General features: G+C 39.0%; 1 protein-coding gene across 7 annotated transcripts in view; it reads right to left on the reverse strand.

Moving 5' to 3' along the window:
* Window positions 1-1,291: 1,291 nt before the first annotated feature.
* cad (caudal) overlaps window positions 1,292-27,047 on the reverse strand; it is a 663,489-nt gene continuing 637,733 nt past the window's right edge. For all 7 annotated transcript variants that reach the window (XM_067766324.1, XM_067766322.1, XM_067766323.1 and 4 more), the window contains one exon: window positions 1,292-1,810. In XM_067766324.1, coding sequence (XP_067622425.1) covers window positions 1,347-1,810 — 464 coding nt within the window. In that variant the 3' untranslated portion in view covers window positions 1,292-1,346. The remainder of the gene's footprint in view (window positions 1,811-27,047) is intronic.

The raw sequence follows: 27,047 nt of genomic DNA on the forward strand, positions 1-27,047 counted from the left end.
AGTTTAACTGCAGAATTCTGAAGTGCATAGGGGGAGACGTCGTCACTCTGGGAGTAAGTGACGGGTGACTACGCCTGGATTGTTTAAGGCCAGGACGCGACTGCTTTTGTGGCCCTGGGACTGGACGTCCTTGGGTAAGCATTGGGGTACCCGGTGTATTTGGGCATGCGGCTTGGCAACATGGCCCAATTAAACCCGTCGGGGGTTCTCGTTACGGTGCAAAGGGAGGTAGGGACTAAGAGTCTGTTTCCTTCACCTACACAATTGCTGCCGGAAAAGAGGAGGGGGGGGAGGGGAAGACGGGGGCCGGGGCTGATACTCGGCATTGCTCGCGACTCTACTACGGAGATTTTAGGTATGAGTGGGAGCAGCCGTGTGAGTTGGTGGCGCAGTGGGGCGCGAGCAACAGCAGGTACTTGTTGTGGCTTGCTGAGCAGCGGGTCTGCTGGAAGATAGCGGGGGCGCTAAGGCGCAGAATATGGGACGTCCTTGGGCGTGAACAGCAAGGAGCCACAAAAGATTTATAGATTTACGTGCACGTCTGGTTTTGCGATCTAGCCCACAACAACCTGTTCGATGCAACCATCCCTTACACGAGACACATGACCGGGGTCAGGAGACGGACCTGGATTGGGTTCGATACCTTCCCGGAGCAAGAGAATATGGAGCAGTCCTGCTGCAAGGAGCTGCTGGGAGGATGACAATTTGTGGGAGGGACGCAACAAATTAAATGGGGTTATACTGAAATGGCCGTCCTTGGTCGGGAAAAATCCCGAGTCGCTCCGGTACATAGAACCGACGGCCTTGGGAAGCGTGCGAACTGGTGTCAATTGGTATCAAGAAAGGAAATTTAAATCGTTTTCCACCAGGTCCTCCCAGTGGAGTTAGAGCCTCGTCTTCTTCTGCTTCCATAGGTGAGCTCCGATAAGAATAACTTTTAGTCCGGAGCATCATCTTTCATTCGCATAACATGACCTAGCCAGCGTAACCGCCGTGCTTTAGTTCAGTGAACTATGTTGATGTCTGCATAAAGCTCGTAATTTAATCTTCCACGATACTCGCCATCGCTTATATATTATATAGCTTATTATCAAATTGTAGGATTTGGGAACTAAAAAACAAAACAATTTAATTTGAATTCTCCATAGAAAAATTTTAACTTTGACCCATGTGCGACACCACCCCCTAATCGCCTCCAATCGGGATCAAAGTTTATGTGTAGTATTATTTATCGTGGTATAACATTTCCAAAGGGTGAGAATTGAAACAAATTTTAACTTCATGTATAAGGACCACCCCAATATCCAGATATATTCTTTCTACTTGAAAAAGTAATCATAATATTGTCACAGCACCATTGAACTAACGCTAGCCACCGACGTAGACACCTGGCCCTGTTGTGTAGTAAATTGATTTGCTGGAGCTGCTGCCACTGCAAATGGATGGTGATGGCTCATATGATGTAATCCCATAGAAGGCATACTTATAGTGGTCATCGAATGCAGAGTGTGTTGGAGGTGAAGTCCTGGCTCAACCTTAGGCTTTGCTCCTATTGAATTTGAATGATCACAATGAGAAACTATGTTTGATAAAGAAGATGGGTCAGCATTCTTTTTGTTTAGCTTTCTTTCTTTGGCTCTACGATTTTGAAACCAAATCTTCACCTGCCGTTCGGATAGTGACAGAATTTGGGCCAACTCGGTTTTACGGCGTATAGTTATGTAGCGAGATGTGCAATATTCCTTTTCAAGCTCTAACCGCTGAAAATCAGTATATACAACCCTGTATTTGTCCTTGGTACGAGTTTTACCTGAAATTAAAAAAATATATCACATTTTAATGTTTTTTTGAAGTATAAAATTGGAGTAATGGCGACAGGTATGTACATATTTTAGTGTTTTTTCTTGTTCCATTGTCAGGATTAAATAGTTGATTATGAAAATTTTAGGCTGGGGGTGTTAAATAAAACAAATGTTTATTTTCTACTCCTCAAAATTTTTAAATTTTTCTTAGGGGAGTATATTTGTTAAAAATGCGGTTTGTTTTACAATCTGAAATATTGCACTGAGCAGAGCTCACAGAGTATATTAACTTTGATTGGTTAACGGTTGGTTGTACAGATATAAAAGAATCGAGATAGATATAGACTTCCATATATCAAAATCATCAGTATCGAAAAAAAATTCGATTGAGCCATGTCCGTCCGTCCGTCCGTTAACACGATAATTTGAGTAAATTTTGAGGTATCTTGATGAAATTTGGTATGTAGGTTCCTGGGCACTCATCTCAGATCGCTATTTAAAATGAACGATATCGGACTATAACCACGCTCACTTTTTCGATATCGAAAATTTCGAAAAATCGAAAAAGTGCAACCAAATAAGGATAAAGCGATAAAACTTGGTAGGTGAGTTGAACTTATGACGCTGAATAGAAAAATAGTAAAACTTTAAACAATGGGCGTGGCACCGCCCACTTTTAAAAGAAGGTAATTTAGAAGTTTTGCAAGCTGTAATTTGGCAGTCGTTGAAGATAGCATGATGAAATTTGGCAGGAACGTTACTCTTATTACTATATGTATGCTTAATAAAAATTAACAAAATTGGAGAACGACCACGCCCACTTTTTAAACAAAAATTTTTTTAAAGCCAAATTTTAAAAGAAAGTTAATATCTATACAGTATATAAGTAAATTATGTCAACATTCAACTCCAGTAATGGTATGGTGCAACAAAATACAAAAATAAAAGAAACTTTCAAAATAGGCGTGGCTCCGCCCTTTTTCATTTAATTTGTCTAGGATACTTTTAATGCCATATGTCGAACAAACCATTACCAATCCTTGTAAAATTTGGTAGAGCCTTAGATTCTAGAACGATAACTGTTTTCTGTGAAAAAGGGCGAAATCGGTTGAAGCCACGCCCAGTTAACACGACAACTTGAGCAAAAATCGATATACATATCTTTACTAAACTCAGTTCACGTACTTATCTGAACTCTCTTTATATTGGTGTAAAAAATGGCCGAAATCCGACTATGACCACGCCCACTTTTTCGATATCGAAAATTACTAAAAATGAAAAAAATGCCATAATAATATACCAAATACGAAAAAAGGGATGAAACATGGAAATTGGATTGGTCTATTGACGCAAAATATAACTTTAGAAAAAAAATTTGTAAAATGGGTGTGACACCTACCATACTAAGTAGAAGAAAATGAAAAAGTTTTGCAGGGCGAAATCAATAGCCCTTGGAATCTTGGAAGGGTAACTGTTCGTGGTATTACATATATAAATAAATTAGCGCTACCCGACAGATGATGTTCTGGGTCAACCTGGTTCACATTTTGGTCGATATCTCGAAAACGCCTTCACATATACAGCCTTTTAAAACCCTCATTAATACCTTTAATTTGATACCCATATCGTACAAACACATTATAGAGTCACCCCTGGCCCACCTTTATGGCGATATCTCGAAAAGGCGTCCACCTATAGAACTAAGGCCCGATCCCTTTTAAAATACTCATTATCACCTTTCGTTTGATACCCATATCGTACAAACAAATTCTAGAGTCACCCCTGGTCCAACTTTATGGCGATATCTCGAAAAGGCGCCCACCTATAGAACTAAGGCCCACTCCCTTTTAAAATACTTATTAACACCTTTCATTTGATACTCATATCGTACAAACAAATTCTAGAGTCAGCCCTGGTCCACCTTTATGGCGATATCTCGAAAAGGCGTCCACCCATAGAACTAAGGCCCACTCCGTTTTAAAATACTCATCAACACCTTTCGTTTGATACCCATATAGTACAAACGCATTCTAAAGTCACCCCTGGTCCACGTTTAGGGCGATATCTCGAAAAGGCGTCCACTTATAGATTTAAGGCCCAATCCCTTTTAAAATACTCATTAACACCTTTCATTTGATACCCATATCGTACAAAAAAATTCTAGAGTCACCCCTGGTCCACCTTTATGGCGATATCTCGAAAAGGCGTCCACCTGTAGAACAAAGGGCCACTCCCTTTTAAAATACTCATTAACACTTTTCATTTTATAACCATATTGTACAAACGCATTCTAGAGTCACTCCTGGTCCACGTTTATGTTGACATCCCGAAAAGGCGTCCACGAATAAAACTAAGGCCCATTCCCTTTTAAAATACTTATTAACACCTTTCGTTTGATACCCATATTGTACAAAAGCATTCTAGAGTCACCCCTGGTCCACGTTTATGGCGATATCTCGAAAAGGCGTCCACCCATAGAACTAAGACCCACTCCCTTTTAAAATACTCATTATCGCCTTTCGTTTGATACCCATATTGTACAAAAGCATTCTAGAGTCACCCCTGGTCCACGTTTATGGCGATATCTCGAAAAGGCGTCCACCCATAGAACTAAGACCCACTCCCTTTTAAAATACTCATTATCACCTTTTATTTGATACCCATATCATACAAACGAATTCTAGAGTCAGCCCTGGTCCACCTTTATGGCGATATCTCGAAAAGGCGTCCACCCATAGAACTAAGGCCCACTCCGTTTTAAAATACTCATCAACACCTTTCGTTTGATACCCATATCGTACAAAAAAATTCTAGAGTCACCCCTGGTCCACCTTTATGGCGATATCTCGAAAAGGCGTCCACCTATAGAACTTAGGCCCACTCACTTTTAAAATACTCATTAACACCTTTCACTTGATACCCATATCGTACAAACAAATTCTAGAGTCACCCCTGGTCCAACTTTTATGGCGATATCTCGAAAAGGCGTCCTCCTATAGAACTTAGGCCCACTCCCTTTTAAAATACTCATTAACACTTTCATTTGATACCCATGTCGTACAAACAAATTCTAGAGTCAGCCCTGGTCCACCGTTATGGCGATATCCCTAAATGGCGTCCATCTATAGAACTATGGCCCACTCCCTATTAAAATACTCTTTAATACCTTCCATTTGATACATATGTCATACAAACACATTCCAGGTATACCCTAGGTTCATTTTATTACGAGGTGATTTTCCCTTATTTTGTCTCCATAGCTCTCAACTGAGTATGTAATGTTCGGTTACACCCGAACTTAGCCTTCCTTACTTGTTTTTAACTATATATATTTGTTTGTAACTACCCTTTGCGCGCCTATCCTAGAGAGTTACAAACAAACATACATACAAGTGAAGCTAATATAAGCGTGTTAAAAGAGATACATCTACAATTAAAATTACAGACAAACTGGGTCGCCCCTAGGCTGTGTTTGGCAAGCACTCTGAGTGTATTTCTACCATGAAACGCTCTCAGTGACAACTCATCTGCCTTCCAGATGCCGTTCGAAGTCGGCATAAAACAAGTAGGTCCCGTCCCGCCAATTTGTAAGAAAAATGGAAAAGGAGCACGACGCAAATTGGAAGAGAATCTCGGCCCAAAATTTCTTGGGAGGTTATCGCGCCTTATATTAATTAATTAATTAGGCGGACAAATTAACCTTACTTGGCCGGACGCGGACGATAATTTTTCATAAAATTGATCCAAAAACCGTTATTAAGCAGACGCTTATATGTTATAACATATCAACTAAGTGCTTCTAAAAACGAGCACGCACCCCCAATAGGCTGACTACGTTTGGGTATGTGTGATTATATAAAAGAGGTCAACGAAATAACGTTAAATATACATATGTAGGTATGTGCAGAATCAAAGAACGCTGCAATGTTGCCGTATATATCTACTGTGTACAAAAAGAAATCTCAAAACATTGTTTATTATATAGTTTGGCAGCTTAAATTGAGGTTATGTTGCGATTAGAGTGGAAGGCTGTCGAATGGAGTGGAATGAAGAACACCAGAAAGAGCAGAGTTGTATTGCATCAATATACATACATACCTTCAATCTTTCTGTGAATATTAAAGACAAATGTTGAAAAAGTAACTTAATACTTGAATATAAGCAAACATTTTTTGTCAATTACTGCAAATAATTTGTCCTAAATGCTATATATTACAAAATGATCACATGTCTGCTTAAAAATTTTACCTGAATTTTCCTAAAGATTTTCGTAATATAAACGTTAGTAATGTTTGCGTGCGTATGCTAATTTTGAGCGATCAGCTGTTAGTTGATCTCATATATATACATATCAAGGATAGATTTAAAGAGGAATGTCGCGAATATTAAATGATATGAAAGATGAATTATACTACTCATACATATTCAAATATCGTTTTCGGTAAAAAGCTATAACGACAGCCTTTCATCAGTAGTGTAGGATTACGCGTGTATTTGTATGTGTGTTATCCGCGATGCAACCGCCCGAGTAAAAGCGTGTATGAATGTGTGGGTGTGTAGCTTGTCGCAGGCGTAGGTGCGATGATAGCAATTTGTTTGAGTGAGACAAATCACATCATCAGGCGGACGGAGCACCGATATCCACCAGCTTCCGAAAGCGATCGAACATTAGAAAATTTTAGTTTCAACGTGTCCAAAAAGTAATGCGGTTCGGTATGCTCCGTTGAATCTTGTAACTTTAAACGAGCAATTCTTGTATATTTGTATATTTGTATGTTTGTATACCCGAACGTTCTCGGGAACAGCTCAACCGATTTAAATGAAATTTGGCACAGAGATAATGTATCACCTTCTAAGACTTTCTACCTAGATGTTGCCACTCCGGATGTTTCACAAGGTTGCCAGCTATTCGAAATTTAAAAAAAATTGCATGTGATATGCCGATATGGGTATCAGACGAAAGGCATTTCACTCCGCATTACAATAGGGACATTTTTGAGTAGGGTTGCCATTTGTATATTTGTAGATATATTTGTATATTTGTATGTTTGTATATTTTTGTTTGTATAGCCGAACGATCTCGGGAACGGCTCAACCGATTTAAATAAAATTTGGCACAGAGATAATATATCACCTTCTAAGATGTCCTACCCAGGTGTTGCCAACTAGAATGTTTCATAAAGTTGCAAACGAAAGGTATTTCACCCGCATTACAATAGGAACTGTTTTGAGTAGGGTTGCCATTTGTATATTTGTATGTTTGTATAGCCGAACGATCTCGGGAACAGCACAACCGATTTAAATGAAATTCGGCGCAGAGATAATGTATCACCTCCTAAGACTTTCTACCTAGGTGTTGCCATTCAGAATATTTCAAAAGGTTGCCACCTATTCGAAATTAAAAAAAAATTGCATGAAATATGCCGATATAGGTATCAGGCGAAAGGTATTACACTCCCATTACAATAGGGACATTTTTGAGTTGCCATTTGTATATTTGTAGATATATATGTATATTTGTGTGTTTGTATAGCCGAACGACCTCGGGAACGGCTCAAACCAATTTAAAGGAAATTTGGCACAGAGATAATGTATCACCTTCTAAGACTTTCTACCTAGGTATTGCCCCTCAGAATGTTTCACAAGGTTGCCACCAATTCGAAATTAAAAAAAATTGCATGAAATATGCCGATATGGGTATCAGACGAAAAGTTTTTCACTCCGCATTATAATATGGAAATTTTTTAGTAGGACTGCCATTTGTATATTTGTATATTTGTATGTGTGTATATTTATGGGTATGTATAGCCGAACGATTTCGTGAAATGCTCAACCGATTTAAATGAAATTTGGCACAGAGATAATGTATCACCTTCTTTCCAACAGATTTTCTACCTAGGTGTTGCCACTCAGAATGTTTCATAAGGCTGCCATCTATTCAAAATTTAATTTTAACAAGGAAGGAAGGCTAAATTCGGATGTAACCGAACATTACATACTCAGTTGAGAGCTATGGAGACAAAATAAGGGAAAATCACCCCTGGAATGTGTTTGTATGACATGTGTATCAAATGGAAAGTATTAAAGAGTATTTAAAGAGGGAGTAGGCCATAGTTCTATAGATGGACGCCATTTAGCGATATCGCCATAACGGTGGACCAGGGCTGATTCTAGAATTTGTTTGTACGATATGGGTATCAAATGAAAGGTGTTAATGAGTATTTTAAAAGGGAGTGGGCCTAAGATCTATAGGAGGACGCCTTTTCGAGATATCGCCATAAAGGTGAACCAGGGGTGACTCTTGAATTTGTTTGTACGATATGGGTATCAAATGAAAGGTGTTAATGAGTGTTTTAAAAGGGAGTGGGCCTAAGTTATATAGGTGAACGCCTTTTCGAGATATCGCCATAAAAGTAGAGCAGGGGTGACTCTAGAATTTGTTTGTACGATATGGGTATCAAATGAAAGGTGTTAATGAGTTTTTTAAAAGGGAGTGGGCCTAAGTTCTATAGGTGGACGCCTTTTCGAGATATCGCCATAAAGGTGGACCAGGGGTGACTCTAGAATTTGTTTGTACGATATGGGTATCAAATGAAAGGAGTTAATGAGTATTTTAAAAGGGAGTGGGTCTTAGTTCTATAGGTGGACGCCTTTTAGAGATATCGCCAGAAAGGTGGACCAGGGGTTACTCTAGAATTTGTTTGTACGATATGGGTATCAAATGAAAGGTGTTAATGAGTATTTTAAAAGGGAGTGGGCCTTAAATCTATAAGTGGATCCTTTTCGAGATATCGCCATAAACGTGGACCAGGGGTGACTCTAGAATGCGTTTGTACAATATGGGTATCAAACGAAAGGTGTTGATGAGTATTTTAAAACGGAGTGGGCCTTAGTTCTATGGGTGGACGCCTTTTCGAGATATCGCCATAAAGGTGGACCAGGGCTGACTCTAGAATTTGCTTGTACGATTTGGATATCAAATGAAAAGGTTTAATAAGTATTTTCAAAGGGAGTGGGCCTTAGTTCTATAGGTGGACGCCTTTTCGAGATATCGCCATAAAGGTGGACCAGGGCTGACTCTAGAATTTGTTTGTGCGGTATGGGTATCAAATTAAAGGTATTAATGAAGGTTTTAAAAGGTTGTATATATGAAGGCGCTTTCGAGATATCGACCAAAATGTGGACCAGGGTGACTCAGAACATCATCTGTCGGGTACCGCTAATTTATTTATAAATGTAATACCACGAAAATTTATCCTTCCAAGATTCCAAGGGCTTTTGATTTCGCCCTGCAAAACCTTTTCCCTTTCTTTTACTTAATATGGTAGGTGTCACACCCTATTTGCAAAGTTTTTTTCTAAAGTTATATTTTGCGTCAATAGACCAATCCAATTTCCACGTTTCATCCCTTTTTTCGTATTTGGTATATTATTATTGCATTTTTTTCATTTTTAGTAATTTTCGATATCGATAAAGTGGGCGTGGTCATAGTCGGATTTCGGCTATTTTTTACACCAATATAAAGTGAGTTCAGATAAGTACGTGAACTGAGTTTAGTAAAGACATATCGATTTTTGCTCAAGTTATCGTGTTAACGGCCGACCGGTAGGACAGACGGTCGACTGTGTATAAAAACTGGGCGTGGCTTCAACCGATTTCGCCCTTTTTCACAGAAAACAGTTATCGTTCTAGAATCTAAGCCTCTACCAAATTTCACAAGGATTGGTAATGCTTTGTTCGACATGTGGCATTAAAAGTATCCTAGAAAAATTAAATGAAAAAGGGCAGAGCCACGCCCATTTTGAATATTTCTTTTATTTTTGTATTTTGTTGCACCATATCATTACTGGAGTTGAATGTTGACATAATTTACTTATATACTGTAAAGATATTAACTTTCTTTTAAAATTTGACTTAAACAAATTTTTTTTTAAAAGTGGGCGTGGTCGTTTTCTGAATTTGCTAATTTTTATTAAGCATACATATAGTAATATGCGTAACGTTCCTACCAAATTACATCATGATATCTTCAACGACTGCCAAATTACAGCTTGCAAAACTTCTAAATTACCTTCCTTTAAAAGTGGGCGGTGCCAAGCCCATTGTCCAAAATTTTACTAGTTTTCTATTCTGCGTCATAAGTTCAACTCACCTACCAAGTTTTATCGCTTTATCCGTATTTGGTAATGAATTATCGCACTTTTTCGAAATTTTCGATATCGAAAAAGTGGGCTTGGTTATAGTCCGATATCGTTCATTTTAAATAGCGATCTGAGATGAGTGCCCAGGAACCTACATACCAAATTTCATCAAGATACCTCAAAATTTACTCAAGTTATCGTGTTTAGAGACGGACGGACGGACATGGCTCAATCGAATTTTTTTCGATACTGATGATTTTGATATATAGAAGTCTATATCTATCTCGATTCCTTTATACCTGTACAACCAACCGTTATCCAATCAAACTTAATATACTCTGTGAGCTCTGGGTATCAAGCGAAAGGTATTTCATTCCGCATTACAATAGGGATATTTTTGAGAAGGGTTGCCACTTGTATATTTTTATATTTGTATGTCTGTATGTTTGTATATTTGTATGTTTGTATAGCCGACCGATCTCGGAAACGGCTCAACCGATTTAAATGAAATTTGGCGCAGAGATAATGTATCACCTTCTAAGACTTTCTACCTAGTTGTTGCCACTCAGAATGTTTCAAAAGGTTCCAACCTATTCGAAATTTAGAAAAATTGCATGATATATGCCGATGCGCTTCCCAAGCAGTCGGTTCTATGTACCGGAGCGACTCGCGATTTCTCCCGACCAAGGACTGTCATTTCAGTGTAACCCCATTTAATTTGTTCCGTTCCTCCCACAAATTGTCATCCTCCCAGCAGCTCATTGCAGCGGGGCAGCTCCATATTCTCTTGCTCCGGAAGGTTTTGCTGCGTCTGCCGCAAAAGAATCTTTTTAGGACGGTCATACTCTTGTCAGTGTGTCTCGTGCAAGGGATGGTTGCATCGGACAGGTTGTTCTGGGCTAGATCCCAAAACCCGACGTCCACGTAACTTTTAAAAATCTTTTGTGGCTCCTTGCTGTTCACGCCAAAGGGCGTCCCGTATTCTATGCCTTAGCACCCAAAAAATTTGTACTTTGCGAGGAAGGATCTCGAAAACTTTTTATTTTTTTTGCAGATTTTTTTTCTCTCTAAGCTCTGTTTTATTACAAAACAAAAAAAAAATAAACTTTCATTCAACAAAATCTATTAACTGATACAAAATTTATAAGCATTCAAATAAATATATCTATATAGTAAAACTTAAGTGCCCTACAAATAATAGCATATGTACATATGATTCTGTCTTAACTCTATGATCTTATTTTATAATTGAAAAAGATATGTGTCTTGTTTTGACGCTTATTTAGATTAGGATCGGTTTCTCTTATGAGAAACCAACAGCAGTCACCCATCATAGCGACATCCCAGAATCCTTGATACCGACGTTCAATAATTTTCATTTGCTGGTGAAACCTTTCGCCATGCTCGTCATTTTCGTCGCCAAGATTTTGCGGGAAAAAATTTAAATAGGAGTGTAGAAAATGAATTTTTAAAGACATATTTACTCCTGAAAGAAAATAATAAAGTAAATTAGATAAATACATAAGTGACACGTTAGTATATTATTTTCTTAGGCTGGATTTATCTTTCAATTCAGAACAAATTTTTTGTTTACATTTTTCTCGTTCTTGTTTGTTGGGAACTGGACGATGAATTCGGATTTAGGGCTATATATTCTCATGTAAATTAAAAAATTTTCATAAAAATTTTATGTTTATCGGGCAGATAGGTTGTAATATGTCTTGAATATGTTTTTTATTTACCCATTTCCTCATAGTTTTTGATTAAGTCGTTCACTATCATCTCGTAGTTAGGAGTTTTGCCTAAAAAGGAAGTAACGAGCTTTTCAAAAGAATCCCACGCTGCCGCCTCCTCTGGTGACAATAGTTCTTTGAAATGGTTATTGGTCATCATTTTACTTATTTGCGGTCCCACAAAAATCTCTACCTTTATTTTCTCTTCTGAAATCTCTGGAAAGATTGTCTTCAAGTGGTGAAAAGCTTCGTCTTCTTTGTCCAAAGTCTTGACGCTTGATGTGGAGCGGAGGTAGAATTATTTTTCCCTCTTTATAAGTGGGGAGTATTTTATGTTATCCACCCCAGCTTGAAACTCGATTCGTTCTGGCCAATTCTTTATGATGAGTTGACGAGCTCGGCTATCCCATTTGCATAGAAAGCAACAGTATTTTGTGCATCCACTTTGTAGACCACATATCATTCCAACGGCTTTTAAGCTCGGCACATATTTTCCAATCCTGTTCTTCGTATTTGATTAATTTGAGCAATCTTTGCATTATCTCATACGTTTCCTTCTTATTTACTGCATGCATGATCGGGATAGATGGCTTTTGGTTGCCAATATGTAATAATATGGCCTTTAAACTTTATTTATTGCCGTTTATGAACAATCACCACTCTTTTGAATTATATGGTTCACCAAACTGTTTGAATAGACCAGCAATGTCTTTGCAGTAACAAACGCTCCTTTGTATAGTACTTGGAAAATTGTTCGTGACGAGTTCTATAATATGTTACCTTAACATCAGATGAAACAAATTTAAATTGTTGCATACGAGAGGCGTGTAGTTCGGCCTTTTCCTTTGACAATTCCAAATCCCTAATCCAATCATTGAGTTGCGCTTGTGACAAAGAGTTTCTTTCGTTTTACGTTTGAAATCCAGTACAACATGATGCCGCGTAATCAGATACTGCTGTTGACAATGAAACTGGAGCCGGAACTAAAGTTAAATTTGATTCTGGCAATGTAGCTTCCGTTGAATTTAGTTCTGGTAATGACACTGTAGATACGCTCGCATAGGTTACTTTTCTTGACCTTCCAACCCCAAGTACTTTTGTAGTACAAATATAGCAGTGCGTTGAATTGCAAGTTGGTTCCCTCCACTTCATTGGTGTAATAAATTTCAAATAGATAGTTTCAGAAATTAGTCAGCTATGCATTAAAAGGGAGCAAATTCCTAATTTTTACAGCGCATCTTTTTGTTCCGGTTTCCGAAAAAATCAATTCGACTGGACTGTGTGGGTATTCGGTGTACATGGTTTTTCATTGTTTTTAGGCTCAATTCCAAAATACTTATAGTATGTAACTTTCAAAGGATTTGAAAACACACGTTGCATCCTTTTAAAGATAAATTGACCGCAGATGAAACAGAACATATCTGGATCCATGCGCGGTTCCAGGGGAGGGGGGAACTTTTTTTGTATTGACTGTAATGAATTATATAATACAAATATACATAGTAGTTTCTTATCAAACAACGGATTTTTAGATTTTTACTACTTTTTAAAATTTCTTGCTTTGTTACGTTCTAGGGGGGGGGGAACTTTTTTTAAATATATGTAATAATAACTAAAAATAGCAAGAAAAATTAAAAATTAGTAAAAATCCGTTGTGTGATAATAAATTACTATGTAGATTTGTATTATATACTTCATTACAGTCAATACAAAAAAAGTCCCCCCCCCCCCCCTTCTGGAACCGGGCATGTCTGTGTATTTGTACACTCAAACTCTCGCGCCCTTTTATTCATATTATATTTTTAAGGCAATGACGGGTTATAAACTGCAATTATAAACTGAACAGTATCCGGCGAGCCTTGCAGATATTATGAAGGAACAAGGCGCATGTACTATTATTTATAGTTAGATCAAGTAAAAATTCAAGCCTACCTAGACAAAAAGGTTCCCTAGTTCTACAAAGAAAACACTACCTGCCTTAAAAATATTCTCTTGCTTGAAATGTACCTGGGCTTGAGAAAACGACACTAACAGTTTTTTATATCTAATAACCCTTCGAAAATCTACCTGCTAACTAACTGATATAGAAATACTAACACATACATATGTACCAGTAGGGTACTTAAGTATTAAAAGCATATTTTACTTGAATGCTTATAACTTTTGTATTAGTCCATCGATTTTGTTGAATGAAAGCTTATGTTTATTGTAATAAAACAGAGCTTAGAGAGAAAAAAAAATCTGCAAAAAAATAAAAAGTTTTCGAGAACCTTCCTCGCAAAATATAAATTTTTTATATTTTTACAAAAAAAAAATTGAAAAATCCGTAATGATTGTTCGTTATCTTTGAATCTGCAGCCCTAGCAAAAAGGGTTGTACGCGCAGTTTATAGAAAATTGTATTGCCTTATAAAAGCTTCAAACCGTTTTGGAATTGCTCTATTCGTTCTTGGGATATATATGATTAAGTGGACCCAATTTTTTTTTTTTTTTTTTGAAAAAAAACGGTAATTCGTAAATGTCTCAAAAACGTTACCATAGAATTAAAAATAACCTGGTTTTTCGGAATCAGGGGGTGATTTTACATAGGAATTTCGTAATAGCGTCTCTGATGCAGAAAAAAGTTGGAATTTGTGATCCAGTGTATTTAGCACATGTCTTCAACCTGTCTCTTTCTACTTTTGTCATTCCCGAAAAATGGAAAAGGGCCAGGGTGGTCCCGCCACTAAAGCCTGGGAAACCAGCTAACATAGGAGAGTCATACCGCCCAATATCTCTCCTATCGACAGTAGCCAAGACGCTTGAAGCCATTTTGCTCCCATACTTCAAAGCGAATTTGCAGTTAGCCTGTTATCATAATTGCTTCAGAAAACTCCATAGCACCACCACCGCGCTAAATGACATTAGCTCCCAGATAAATTGCGGTTTAAATCAAAACGCCATAGAACAGGATTCGTTGCGCTAGACCTATCAAAAGCTTTTGATATGGTCAACCATGGCAATTTACTGCAAGATCTGGAAGAGTATACCCTTCCCCCATGTCTTAAAAGGTGGACCGCAAATTATCTGGGTGGTCGGCAGGCATCGGTGCGATTTAGAAACGAAACATCAAAAACAAGAAAAATTAAACAACACCCCACAGGGTGGGGTCCTATCCCCACTTTTGTTTAATTTCTACATATCTAAGCTACCTTCGCCACCAGAAGGAGTTACTATCGTTTCCTACGCCGATGACTGCACAATAATGGCCACAGACCCAGGCCCACAGAACGATGAGCTTTGCAACAGAATAAACGGATACCCCCATGATCTCTTCAGTTTTTTCGCCTCGCGAAACCCTGCATGAGGTAGATAGATACTTCTTTATTTCAAAATATTTAACATAAGTATTATGCCTTAAATCTAAACAAAATCGGTTGGATTTTCTTAAAAATATGTTTTGAAAAAAAAAGAATACGACAATGACTTGTTAGTCGTCTGTCGGAATTTTTGAATTTATATAAGTTTGGATTCTAGCTTAAATTTATTCACAATTATGAAAACACAAAGTCAAATTAATCTTAATATTCAAATTAAAAATTTTCAAATTCTGTTATTATTAGTTTCTGTTTTTCAGATCACCAGTAATATAGTTAATACATTTTTTCCAATCAGGGTCATTTTCCCCATTAAGCACACTGATTACTTCCTCATCCCCTAAATATTCTCTTTCAAAACAAACTCGTCTAAAAGGCCTTAATATAGGACATTTGCCTAAGAAATGGTGTATGTTTTCCGTTTCATTGAGGTTGCAGAGTGTACAGCCTCTATTGTACCTGCCCTCTAAATAAATTAAGTCTCATCTCGCCTTGAAAATCCACATTGTGGTCGCACGATCTTTAAAATACTGCGTCCCTAAATTAAGCACGGTATTTATAAATTCGATTTTCACTACTCAGTGATTTTCGCCACATTCTCACTCTTTTTCCAGCTTTTAAGTGCGATAATATTAAAAAATTAGTATTTTGCCATGCTTGCCTTGTCTTCATGCCAAACTAGGTTCGCCACATTTCCTAAAGCGTTTAATCTCTGTGCCCAAAATAAATTTTTCTGTAAAACTTTTTTTGACAATATTCTTGGCAATCTATTTTCACTATATTCAAACAATGTCTTGCAAACGTACCTCAGATGTAGATTTAGTGTGTACAAATGTCTCTTTTCCATATCTGATTCCACCATTATTGCGTAAGTTGGAGTGCAGTTGGGGAGCCTATAAATTCTTTTGAAGAAGTAACATTGCAATTTGTCTACCTCGTTAAACATTTCAGAACCCCATATTTGCGTTGCGTACCCTTGTGTAGCTCTACAGCATTGTACATTTGCCACTTTGCCTTCATTGAAATTTGGTCGTTATTTAAATACGTGCCCCAATTTGCATTTACGCTTGCCTTCGCAGAAGCATTCCTGTTTTCCAGATGCTGTGTAAATACCATTTTTGGTGTGAGCGTTACTCCTAAATATGTATATTCAGATACTATTTGGAGTTCTTCCCCTTTGTATATCCACATTTCCATGTTAGATAGCCTACCTCCTTTCCTAAACACCATAACTGCTGATTTGGCAAAATTTACCTCTAAATTCCAACTTTCGCAATATGTTTCAAGGTTACGGATAATTTTCCGTACCGTTTGTGCATAATCGGATAAAATTACTATAGGCTCATTCCATTTCAAGACACCCGGTCCGCGCAGGACATGATTTTTGATTTCGATGAAATTTTAATATGTTGGTCTTTGGTCAAAATAATGTGTACAATATCGTAGTGGCAACGGCGCGCACCCACGGAATTGTATAAGAATAGGATTGGGCGAAAAAGACAAGTGAAAAACACCAGAAAAGTTTCGTATTAATATTGTTACGAATGTTAGCAACACTAACGGGTACTGCCATCTCTAAGCCGATGCTTTTACAGCCGATGACGTTACAATTGGTGTCAGAAGAGGAATTGTTGAATAAATTCCGAAGACTTCGAATACAACTTTGACATGGCAAAGTTGAGTGAATTGACGATCCAGCAACTGAAGGAGGAGTTGGAAGTCCGTGTGTTGGCTACTTTTGGCGATAAATCGCAGCTACAAAGACGACTAAGTATAGCTATGGTATTTGAAGGAATCAATGCTGAGGAGTATGTCTTTCAGCCAATTATTTTGTGGGTTTCGAGCTTTCTTTACTTCGTCCACTCATGCATTCAATCTGAATGGTGCTTTAGTATTTTAGTACATTTATAATTCGACTTGTGTCGGTAGATGTCGCCGAAGTAGTTCTAAAATTTATTTTAGATTTGTGGTGAACTTTATTTTCACAAAAAGTGGCCTGGCATCACACGGAACCGGAAAGACTGTTCGAAACCAGGCAGAAAAGGTATAACAGAGTTGCGTTTCCACCATTCAATATTATTTTCCACGTGTATTGCCGATAATGTTGAGATTCGTGAAATTAAGTATATTAATGAATGATTGATCGCAAAATTTAGTACGCGAAACGTAGCCTGTAGTAGCGCATAAGATATTTTGACATTTGCTACGGTTTTTCACTTCCTGAATGGAAAAAAAGTCATTGATTTAAAGCACGCGGTGGTGAGTATATTTCTGAAATGCGCAATCTGGCCTTTTATTAATTAATTTTTCTTTTTCTTTTCAGATTTTCCTTTTAATGGCCTTTTGAATATCGAGGTGGCTCAATAGTTGATCTGACTATGTAGATAAGTCAGGAGCGCTTTCTGCCGACAATATATAATGCATTCCACGGTCGACAAAGATAGACGGATGGCCAACACACAAGCACAAAAACATAAATTCAGCACGTCACCAATTACCATCACCGCCAAAGAGGTTGAGGATGCCATCGGCCATGCTAAACCATCCAAAGCAGTGGGCCCAGACGGCATAGCCATGCCGATGCTTAAAAGCCTAGGGAAAGAGGGTTTCAAATATTTAGCACATGTCTTCAACCTGTCTCTTTCCACCTTTGTCATACCCGATGGAAAATGGCCAAGGTGGTCCCGCTACTAAAGCCTGGGAAACCAGCTAACATAGGAGAGTCATATCACCCGATATCTCTCCTATCGCCAGTAGCCAAGACGTTTGAAACCATTTTTCTCCCCTAGCTCAAAACAAATTTGTGCTAGCCTGTCATCAGCATGGCTTCAGAGAACTCCATAGTAGCACCACCGCGCTAAATGCCATCAGCACCCAGATAAATTGCGTTTTAAATCAAAACCCCCACCATAGAACAGTACTCGTTGCGCTAGACCTATCAAAAGCTTTTGATATGGTCAACCATGGCACGTTACTGCAAGACCTGGAAGGGTCTACCCTTCCCCCATGTCTTAAAAGGTGGACCGCAAATTATCTGGGTGGTCGGCAGGCATCAGTGCAATTTAGAAATGAAACATCAAAACCAAGAATAATTAAACAAGGGGTGCCACAGAATGGTGTCGTATCCCCACTTTTGTTTAATTTCTACATATCTAAGCTACCTTCGCCAACAGAAAGAGTTACTATCGTTTCCTACGCCGATGACTGCACAATAATGGCCACAGGCCTAGGCCCAAAGATCGATTAGCTTTGCAACAGAATAAACGGCTACCTCCCTGATCTCTCCAGTTTTTTCGTCTCGCGAAACCTGGAATTATTACCGACTAAATCCTCCGCGACCTTATTTACAACATAGACGTCCCAAATGTCGACCATTTTGAACATCCAAGTCGATGGCACTACGCTACCGACAGTCCTACACCCCAAAAATCTTGGGTGTGACGTTTGATCAGGATCTACAGTTTGGTGAGCACGCAGCCGCAATTTTACCGAAAATCCAGAGCCGAAATAAAATCCTCACATCCCTTGCTGGCAGTACTTGGGGAAAAGACAAAGAAACGCTCATTACCACATACAAAGCAATTGGCCAGCCGATTGTATGCTACGCGTCCCCTATATGGTCGCCAAGCCTAAAAATTACCCACTGGAAGAAGCTAGAGGCCTGCCAAAATACTGCACTCAGAACCGCCACGGGCTGTCTTCTTATGTCCCCAGAATACCATCTAAATAATGAGGCGAGAATACTCCCCATCAGGGAGAGAAATGAGATGCTAACCAAACTGTCTCTGTTGAATACCCAGAAACCTGGGCATCCCAACAGACATCTTATTGATGAGCCAACACCGCCTAGGGACTTAAAGAGTCATCTCCGTAAGCATTTTGAGGAAATACGGCACCTGAGAACTCAGCCGTATGGAGCAAAAAAACACAAGGAGGTCCTTGGTGAACTCCACAAACAGGCGTTGGACCTTTATGCCAGGAATTGCCCGGTGAATCCAGTACTCAAAGAACAGTACCCAAAACTTGCGGAAAAGGAACGCATATTCCCCAGGGAAACGCGAGTCACTCTAGCCCAACTTCGTCCTGGATACTGTAACAGGTTAAACTCTTACCTATCCAGAATCAACCCCGACATACAAAATGTATGCCCCACTTGCAATGTGTCGCCACATGACACCAAGCATCTCTTTAATTGTAATGTGGAACCAATGCCTCTAACATCCCTTTCATTATGGTGGACCCCTGTTGAAAACAGCAAATTTCCTTGGACCTCCGTTAGAGGATATTGATAACAATTTGTGATCGGTCACAACTGTTAGGTGGGGCGAAGCACTGCTACAACAACAACAACAACAACAACAACATTTACGTTATGTCACAACGACAACTGCTGCATACGTACATACACTATTATTTCTTATTTATATCGTTGTATGCCGAATTGAAAGGTCTTAGGACAATGTAAAAATACAATTTCAACATCGTTTAATCCCGTAAATCACCACTTATCAATCATTTCTATTATAAAGTAAGGTTATCTCTTATCATTATTATTATTTTTTTTTGGTGATATCGAGAAAACGTCCAATTTTATGGTTGTCCTTAAAAAATTTTTTTTTGAGTCGAATATTAACAAAAGATTTAATATCTTTACAGTATATAAGTAAAAACATTAATTCCAGTAATGATATGATGCAATATAATACAAAAATAATAGAAAATTTCAAAATGAGCTTTGCTCCGCCCTTTTTCATTTTTAATGCCATAAGTCGAACAAAAATTTACCAATCCTTGTGAAATTTGGTAGGGGCTTAGATGCTTGGACGATAACTGTTTTCTGTGAAAAAGGGCGAAATCGGTTGAAGCCACGCCCAGTCTTTATACACAGTCGACCGTCCGCTCGGCGGTTAACACGATAACTTGAGCAAAAATCGGTATGTCTTTACTAAACTCAGTTCGCGTACTTATCTGAGCTCACTTTATATTGGCGTAAAAAATGGCCGAAATCCGACTATGACAACGCCCACTTATTCGATATCGAAAATTACTAATAATGAAAAAAATGCCATAATAATATACCAAATACGAAAAAAGGGATGAAACATGGTAATTGGATTGGTTTATTGACGCAGAATATAACTTTAGAAAAAATCTTTGTAAAATGGGTGTGACACCTACCATATTAAGTAGAAGAAAATGAAAAAGTTCTGCAGGGCGAAATCCTGGAATCTTGGCAAGGTATACTGTTCGTGGTATTACATATATAAATAAATTGGCGGTACCCGAAAGATGTTGTTCTGGGTCACCCTGGTCCACATTTTGGTCGATATCTCGAAAACACCTTCACATATAAAACTACCACCACTCCCTTTTAAAACCCGCATTAATACCTTTAATTTGATACCCATATCGTACAAACACATTATAGAGTCACCCCTGGTCCACCTTTATGGCGATATCTCGAAAAGGCGTCCGCCTATAGAACTAAGGCCCACTTCCTTTTAAAATATCCATTATCACCTTTCGTTTGATACCCATATTGTACAAACGCATTCTACAGTCAACCCTGGTCCACCTTTATAACGATATCTCGAAAAGGCGTCCACCTATAGAACTAAGACCCACTCCCTTTTAAAATACTCATTAGCACCTTTCATTTGATACCCATATCGTACAAACAAATTCTAGAATCACCCCTGGTCCACCTTTATGGCGATATCTCGAAAAGTCGTCCATCTATAGAACTAAGGTCCACTCCCTTATAAAATACTCATTAAAACCTTTCATTTGATACTCATATCGTACAAACAAATTCTGGAGTGACCTCTGGTTTCCCCTTATGGCGAGATCTCGAAAAGGCTTCCACCCATAGAACTAAGGCCCACTCCATTTTAAAATACGCATTAACACCCTTCGTTTGATACCCACATTGTACAAACGCATTCTAGAGTCAAACCTGCTCCACCTTTATGGCGACATCTCGAAAAGGCGTCCACCTATAGAACTAAGGCCCACTCCCTTTTAAAATACTCATTATCACCTTTCGTTTGATACCCATATCGTACAAACAAATTCTAGAGTCACCCCTGGTCTACCTTTATGGCGATATCTCGAAAAGGCGTCCACCTATAGAACTAAGCCCACGGCCTTTTAAAATACCCATTAACACCTTTTATTTGATACCCATATCGTCGTATCTAGAGTCAGCCCTGGTCCACCGTTATGGCGGTATCCCTAAATGGCGTCCACCTATAGAACTATGGCCCACTCCCTTTTAAAATACTCTTTAATACCTTCCATTTGATACACATGTCATACAAACATATTCCAGGATTACCCCAGGTTAATTTTCCTACATGGTGATTTTCCCTTATTTTGTCTCCATAGCTCTCAGCTGAGTATGTAATGATCGGTTACACCCGAACTTAACCTTCCTTACTTATTTTGCTTTATTGTTGTCAAGATCACTAAACACTGCAGTAAATTCTAATGCTTCTGCCGTTTTATATACATCGATGGGTGCATGAAGTGCGGCAACCCAAGTTTATATACATCCTCCGAGTAGGAGGAGGTTTAACTTGCGTTGTTGAAACCTTGAGTCAAAACCATTCTTGCCTTCCAACGGACCCTATACACGTTTTAAGTAATAAACCAAGGGATCTTGACATACTTAGCCGTTTGCTGACACGTACGTATGAATGATTTTTACATTATTAAATGTGAGTATTGATCAGGTACGATAAAAAAGTGAAGAATATGAGTACATAATACGAGTTAAACCCCGATACTTTGCCATCTTACGCTGAGGGCACATCCCTGCGATTAGGTTGAATATAGTTAATTTTGAAACCGGTTTAACTTGATTACAAAGCGGATAATCCATAGCATGTGCAGCTTACGCGTTCCTACTCCGTAAAGGAAATGAGTGGAAACCTACACCCTGCATATAGACAGGTTTTGAAAATATTAAGCTGATTTGCATTGTATCCGTCCAAACCTGTCAAATCAAGACTGCCGTACCAAAAGTGAGTTATTAAAAGTTTATAAAAAGGATTGAACACTGTTTCGATTTTCATATGCTGGTAATACATTTAACAGAAAATCGGGAGGGGGGAGGGGGGGGGGTGATAACTATATAATCGGATGAATAAACACGCAAGTTAAGAAGAAAAGACGCGTATTCCATGCTTTAAGGCAAATCGTAAGACGAATTTTCGTTTCCTCAAGTTCTTTTTAACTGGCCGAGCCGGAAATACATTGAAGCACGGTAATGATCACAGAATTGAGGGATTTTGCAATAGGCAAAGAGATTTTCCTTCCGTTTGTTATGAATTCCTCTTCATATCAATACAATTTGGTTACTTTGTCTGACCAAATAATGAGTTACCATACACCTGAACAAAAGAAATAACCAAATATGAATACTTTGCTGATCAAAAACTGAATATAGTTTTTCGATCATCTTTTGGAAACATATTTGAATCAGGTGTGTTTATTTTAGGTGATCAACAATTTTTAATCCTTTTCGTTCAGCTTCCCGAATCTTTTCTTCTTATATTTGTTGACTGAGTCATGAGTATTCTACTTGTTAAAATTTTACTTCTCATTGAAGATTTTATTTTGCATGAGATACGAAGAATGAATGCATGATAATCGTATGCGAAAATCATTCATACATCTCTACCAAAACGATTGAAAAATGTTCATGAACATGATATGCAAATGACTGTGCAAAAACAGTCAAATATCACTCCAAAACAATTAAAGCTCACTTTGACAATGATATCACTTGTGAATAAAGCGTTTCGACATATGAAATGCTTATTCAAGAATAGTCACATTTAAGGTGCATTTTCTTCCCCACGATACATTAATTTTTTAATCGAAAATACTTTTAAATTTGGACGTTTAGTTCATATGGTATATGATATTTGGGGTTGTAATTTCTAGTTTAATTGCGGATTCTGTGGCAGATAATGAATTTGCGTTAGGGTATGTTGGCCTCGTTCAGGGGAACGAGAGCAGGATTATCGTGTGTTGGCCTCGTTCGGGGTGAACGAGAGCTGGGTTATCTGGGATAGCGGATTTTGGGATCTTAAAGTTCATTTTCCTTGTCGTGGCCGGAAGTAGTACCACTTTTGCGATTGGTCGGGTATTTGTCCTTTAATTGTATTGACGTCAACAACACGTACACGGTTATCGGGACCTGGGTGTGTGTTGACGACTCTCCCCATTCCCCACTCGTTTGATTGTAGGTCATCCTCCTTTATGACGATTAGGTCCCCGGGTTTTAAGTTGGACTGTGGATGTTTACACTTATACCGTTTCTCGATCTCGGTGAGATATTCTGATTTCCATCCTTTGCAAAATGTTTGATGAAGGGCTTTCATCTTTTGCCATCGGTTTACAATTGAGGCAGGGTTTTCATTACAATCGAGTTCAGGTGGCCTGGAATAAGCGGCTTCAGGTCGGAAGGGTCGTTGGATAAGGGACTAAGAGGCCTAGAGTTGAGGCAGGCCTCAATACGACATAAGAGGGTCGTAAACTCTTCGAAAGTATATTTATGATCGGACGCGACTTTTTAAAATGGGTCTTAAAACTTTTTACCCCCGCTTCCTACAAGCCTCCCATGTGCGGAGCGCTTGGCGGTATAAAATGCCATTCTAAAAGGTGATGGCTATATTTATTCAATGTGTCGTCCTTGCTTCACGCAGAAATGCCTTAAACTCAGATCGTAAAAATGGCGAAGCTCCGACAAAGTTAGTACCGTTGTCGAAGTAAACGTGTTTCGGACAGCCTCGTCTGGATACAAATGTGGCAAAGGTAACTAGGAAGGAACCGGTACTAAGGTCGTTTGTCGCTTCTAGATGGATGGCTTTCATCGAAAAGCAGACGAACAGACAAACATATCCTTTTGAAATTCGACTTCCCCTCCCTCGGTAGGATTTTATATCGAATGGTCTAGCGAAATCTACCCCAATGTTGGTGAAGGCCCTAGTAAAGGTGGTGCGCTCTTTCGGAAGGATCCCCATAAGTTGCGTTTATGTCCGCTTTCTGTAAATAGTACAGACCTTACAGTTGTGGATAGTAGTGTGTTTATGTATGTTCTGCACCACATTTTGTATCGAAAACTGGGATCATGTCTCACTCTAAAAACTCTTACTTTTGGTTTAGTCTGTCCCCAGTCTGGCCTTAGGAATGGGAAAAGTTCTTTATTTTCGCCCAGTCTGGGTAGAGTCTGACCGAAGGAATGAATCCAGGTCTATATTTATTTTGACCTGAAATTTTTAACACCTCTCAAGATCATTCAACAATTTCGTTGCCTACATTTAGGCGCACATATTCTTAAGCTTGGAGCTTTTTGCATTTTATATAGAAAAATTCGGAACATGACTCACCCTATCAACTCATCATTCGTTCTTCCGGTTTGTGTTCTGGCTGATGTATAAGAAAAAGCTTAGAGCTTTTTGCCTTTAGCAGAGCTTAGCCGTTCAGGAGAGGATCGAGCTCAGATTTTAAATGGGGGGTCCTAAATTTTTAAAGGGCCCCTAATTTTTAAATAACCCCTCATATTTCTAATGAGCCCTAGACTTCGCCCGAGCTGTTTTAAAGAGTCCCTTAGATTTTTAAAGATCCCCTTGTCTTGTGTACATACTGGCCCATATATATGCATGTGGGAATTTCATAATTAACTAAAGGGTATCTTAATATTGAACTTATGATTTCCATTTGAGCTCCTTAAACATGACAGCATATACATACATTTTAATTGTTTAAATATGAAGATTGGACATTTTGTTTAGCATTTGATTAGATTGTAAGTTTGTGTGTGTACATGCTATCCCATATATATATGCATGTGAGGATTTCATAATTAACTAAAAGTTATCTTAATATTGAACTTATGATTTCCATTTGGGCTCCTTAAACATGACAGCATATACATAAATATAATTTTTTTAATATGAAGATTGAACATTTTCTTTTGCATTTTATTATATTGTAAGTTTGTGTGTACATAGGTTAGGTTGAACTGGCCCATCCATGAGGACCTCACATAGACTGATTGAGTCCGTAGTGTTGCCAGAAGTTTGTTTTAACGACCAAACTGAAAAAACCTATCAAAAAACAGGACCTATGTTATAAAACAACTCCGTCCTCTTGGGAAATACTAGAAGCTTCCTAGGACTTAAGCCCTTGCTCTTCTAGATCTGACAGCTGTATCACTCCTAATAGCTGGAGTCTTAGTCAGGCAAGTGCAGGGCACGAGCACAGAACGTGCTCGATCGTTTCCTCCTCCAACCCGCACTTCCTACATCTGCCATCACTGACCAAGCCTAATTTAAAGGCATATGACGCCAGAAGGCAGTGTCCAGTCAGAATACCCGTCATGAGTCTACAGTCCTCTCTTTTTAATGATAGATGCAACTGTGTTAGTTTAAGGTTGTAAGACCTACACATAATCTTCGACACTTTACAGCCCCGCGCTTGAATCCACGCATTTCCCGCTTGGTCGATCACGTGCACCTCTCGCCTTCGCTTAATCTCGCCCAATCAAATTGGGACGTCTACGGAGCAAGTTTCAAGGGATGCGCCCTTTTTAGCCAGGTCGTCCGCTTTTTCATTCCCATATGCCTTGGGACCCACTATAAATGTATGCTTCTCCCTGTCCCGATTCTCTCCAGAGACTGCTTACACTCTAACACGCATTTAGATGCTGTGCTATGCGAGATTATTGCCTTAATTGCTGCTTGACTGTCAATATAAAAGTAAACACGGTTGCAGCTTAAGCTACTCTCTTACAGGATTTCTACTGCTTTGGTTACGGCTAATATTTCCGCTTGGAAAATGCTACAGTAATCCGGCAGCCTGTAGGATCTGATTATTTCTGGATCAGCGCAGTATACCGCAGACCCTACTCCTTCCACTACTTTGGAACCATCGGTGTACACATGTATCGCCTCGTCCGCCATTTGCGCACCCTTGCGCCAACCATCCACCTATATTGTTGCCTTAAGATCTCCCTCGAAGGGCAGATAGGGAACCAGGTAGTCTGTTCGTCTTGTGATTGATAACGCTATACTACTATGGCCATATGGTCGGCGCTCAAGCTGCCCGAAACACCGAGCCTGGTTGCGGTCGTTAATGCTTTGTTCTTTGCTACCAGATCTAGAGGTGGAATGTGCAGAACGGCATGCAGTGCAGCCGTCGGGATTGTTTTCAGGGCTCCCAATGCTAAGCATCGATAGTCTGCATATCCCCTCTAATGTTTTGAAGTATGTTGTTTTTTGTGTGGCTTCCACCAAACAAGAACTCCATAGTATAGAATAGGGCTTACAATCGCTGTGAAAACACAATGAGAAGGAGAGGGCGATAGGCCCCACGTACACCCCAGCATTCTTTTACATGCATAGAGTGCCGTTGAGGCCTTCTTGACCCTCTCCTCCACGTTGAGCTTCCATGAAAGCTTACTGTCAAGGATGGTTCCTAGATATTTTGTGCAAGGTTTCTCCTGTAAGGTCACCGCTCCTAACTTAGGCCTGGTCCAATTTGGGACCTTGTACCTCTTTGTAAACAAGACCATATCCGTCTTCTCCGCATTGACTTTCAACCCGACATTAGATGCCCAGGTATGAATATCCCGAAGCGCCCGATCCATCAAAGAACTAATCGTTGGAAGGCACTTATGACAATTGCAACGTCATTTGCGTAAGCCGTAAGTTTTACGGGTTCCTCATCGAATTGCCTGAGCAGTTGATTGATGACCAGCGTCCACAGCAGAGGTGATAGCACCCCTCCCTGCGGCGTGCCCCTGTCCCCTGATTTCGTGGCCTCGTACAATCCCCATTGTGATGTAACCTTTCTGCAATTTAACATGCAGCCGATCCATCTAATTAAGGCAGGATATGTTTTAATGAAATTAAGACGATCCATAATCGCCCATTTTACAACATTATTTAAAGCCCCGGCAATATCCAAGAAGACTCCTAGAGCATACTCCTTATATTCCAGGGAT

This window comes from Eurosta solidaginis, chromosome 2, assembly GCF_040869045.1.
Source record: "Eurosta solidaginis isolate ZX-2024a chromosome 2, ASM4086904v1, whole genome shotgun sequence".
Classification (NCBI taxonomy): domain Eukaryota; kingdom Metazoa; phylum Arthropoda; class Insecta; order Diptera; family Tephritidae; genus Eurosta; species Eurosta solidaginis.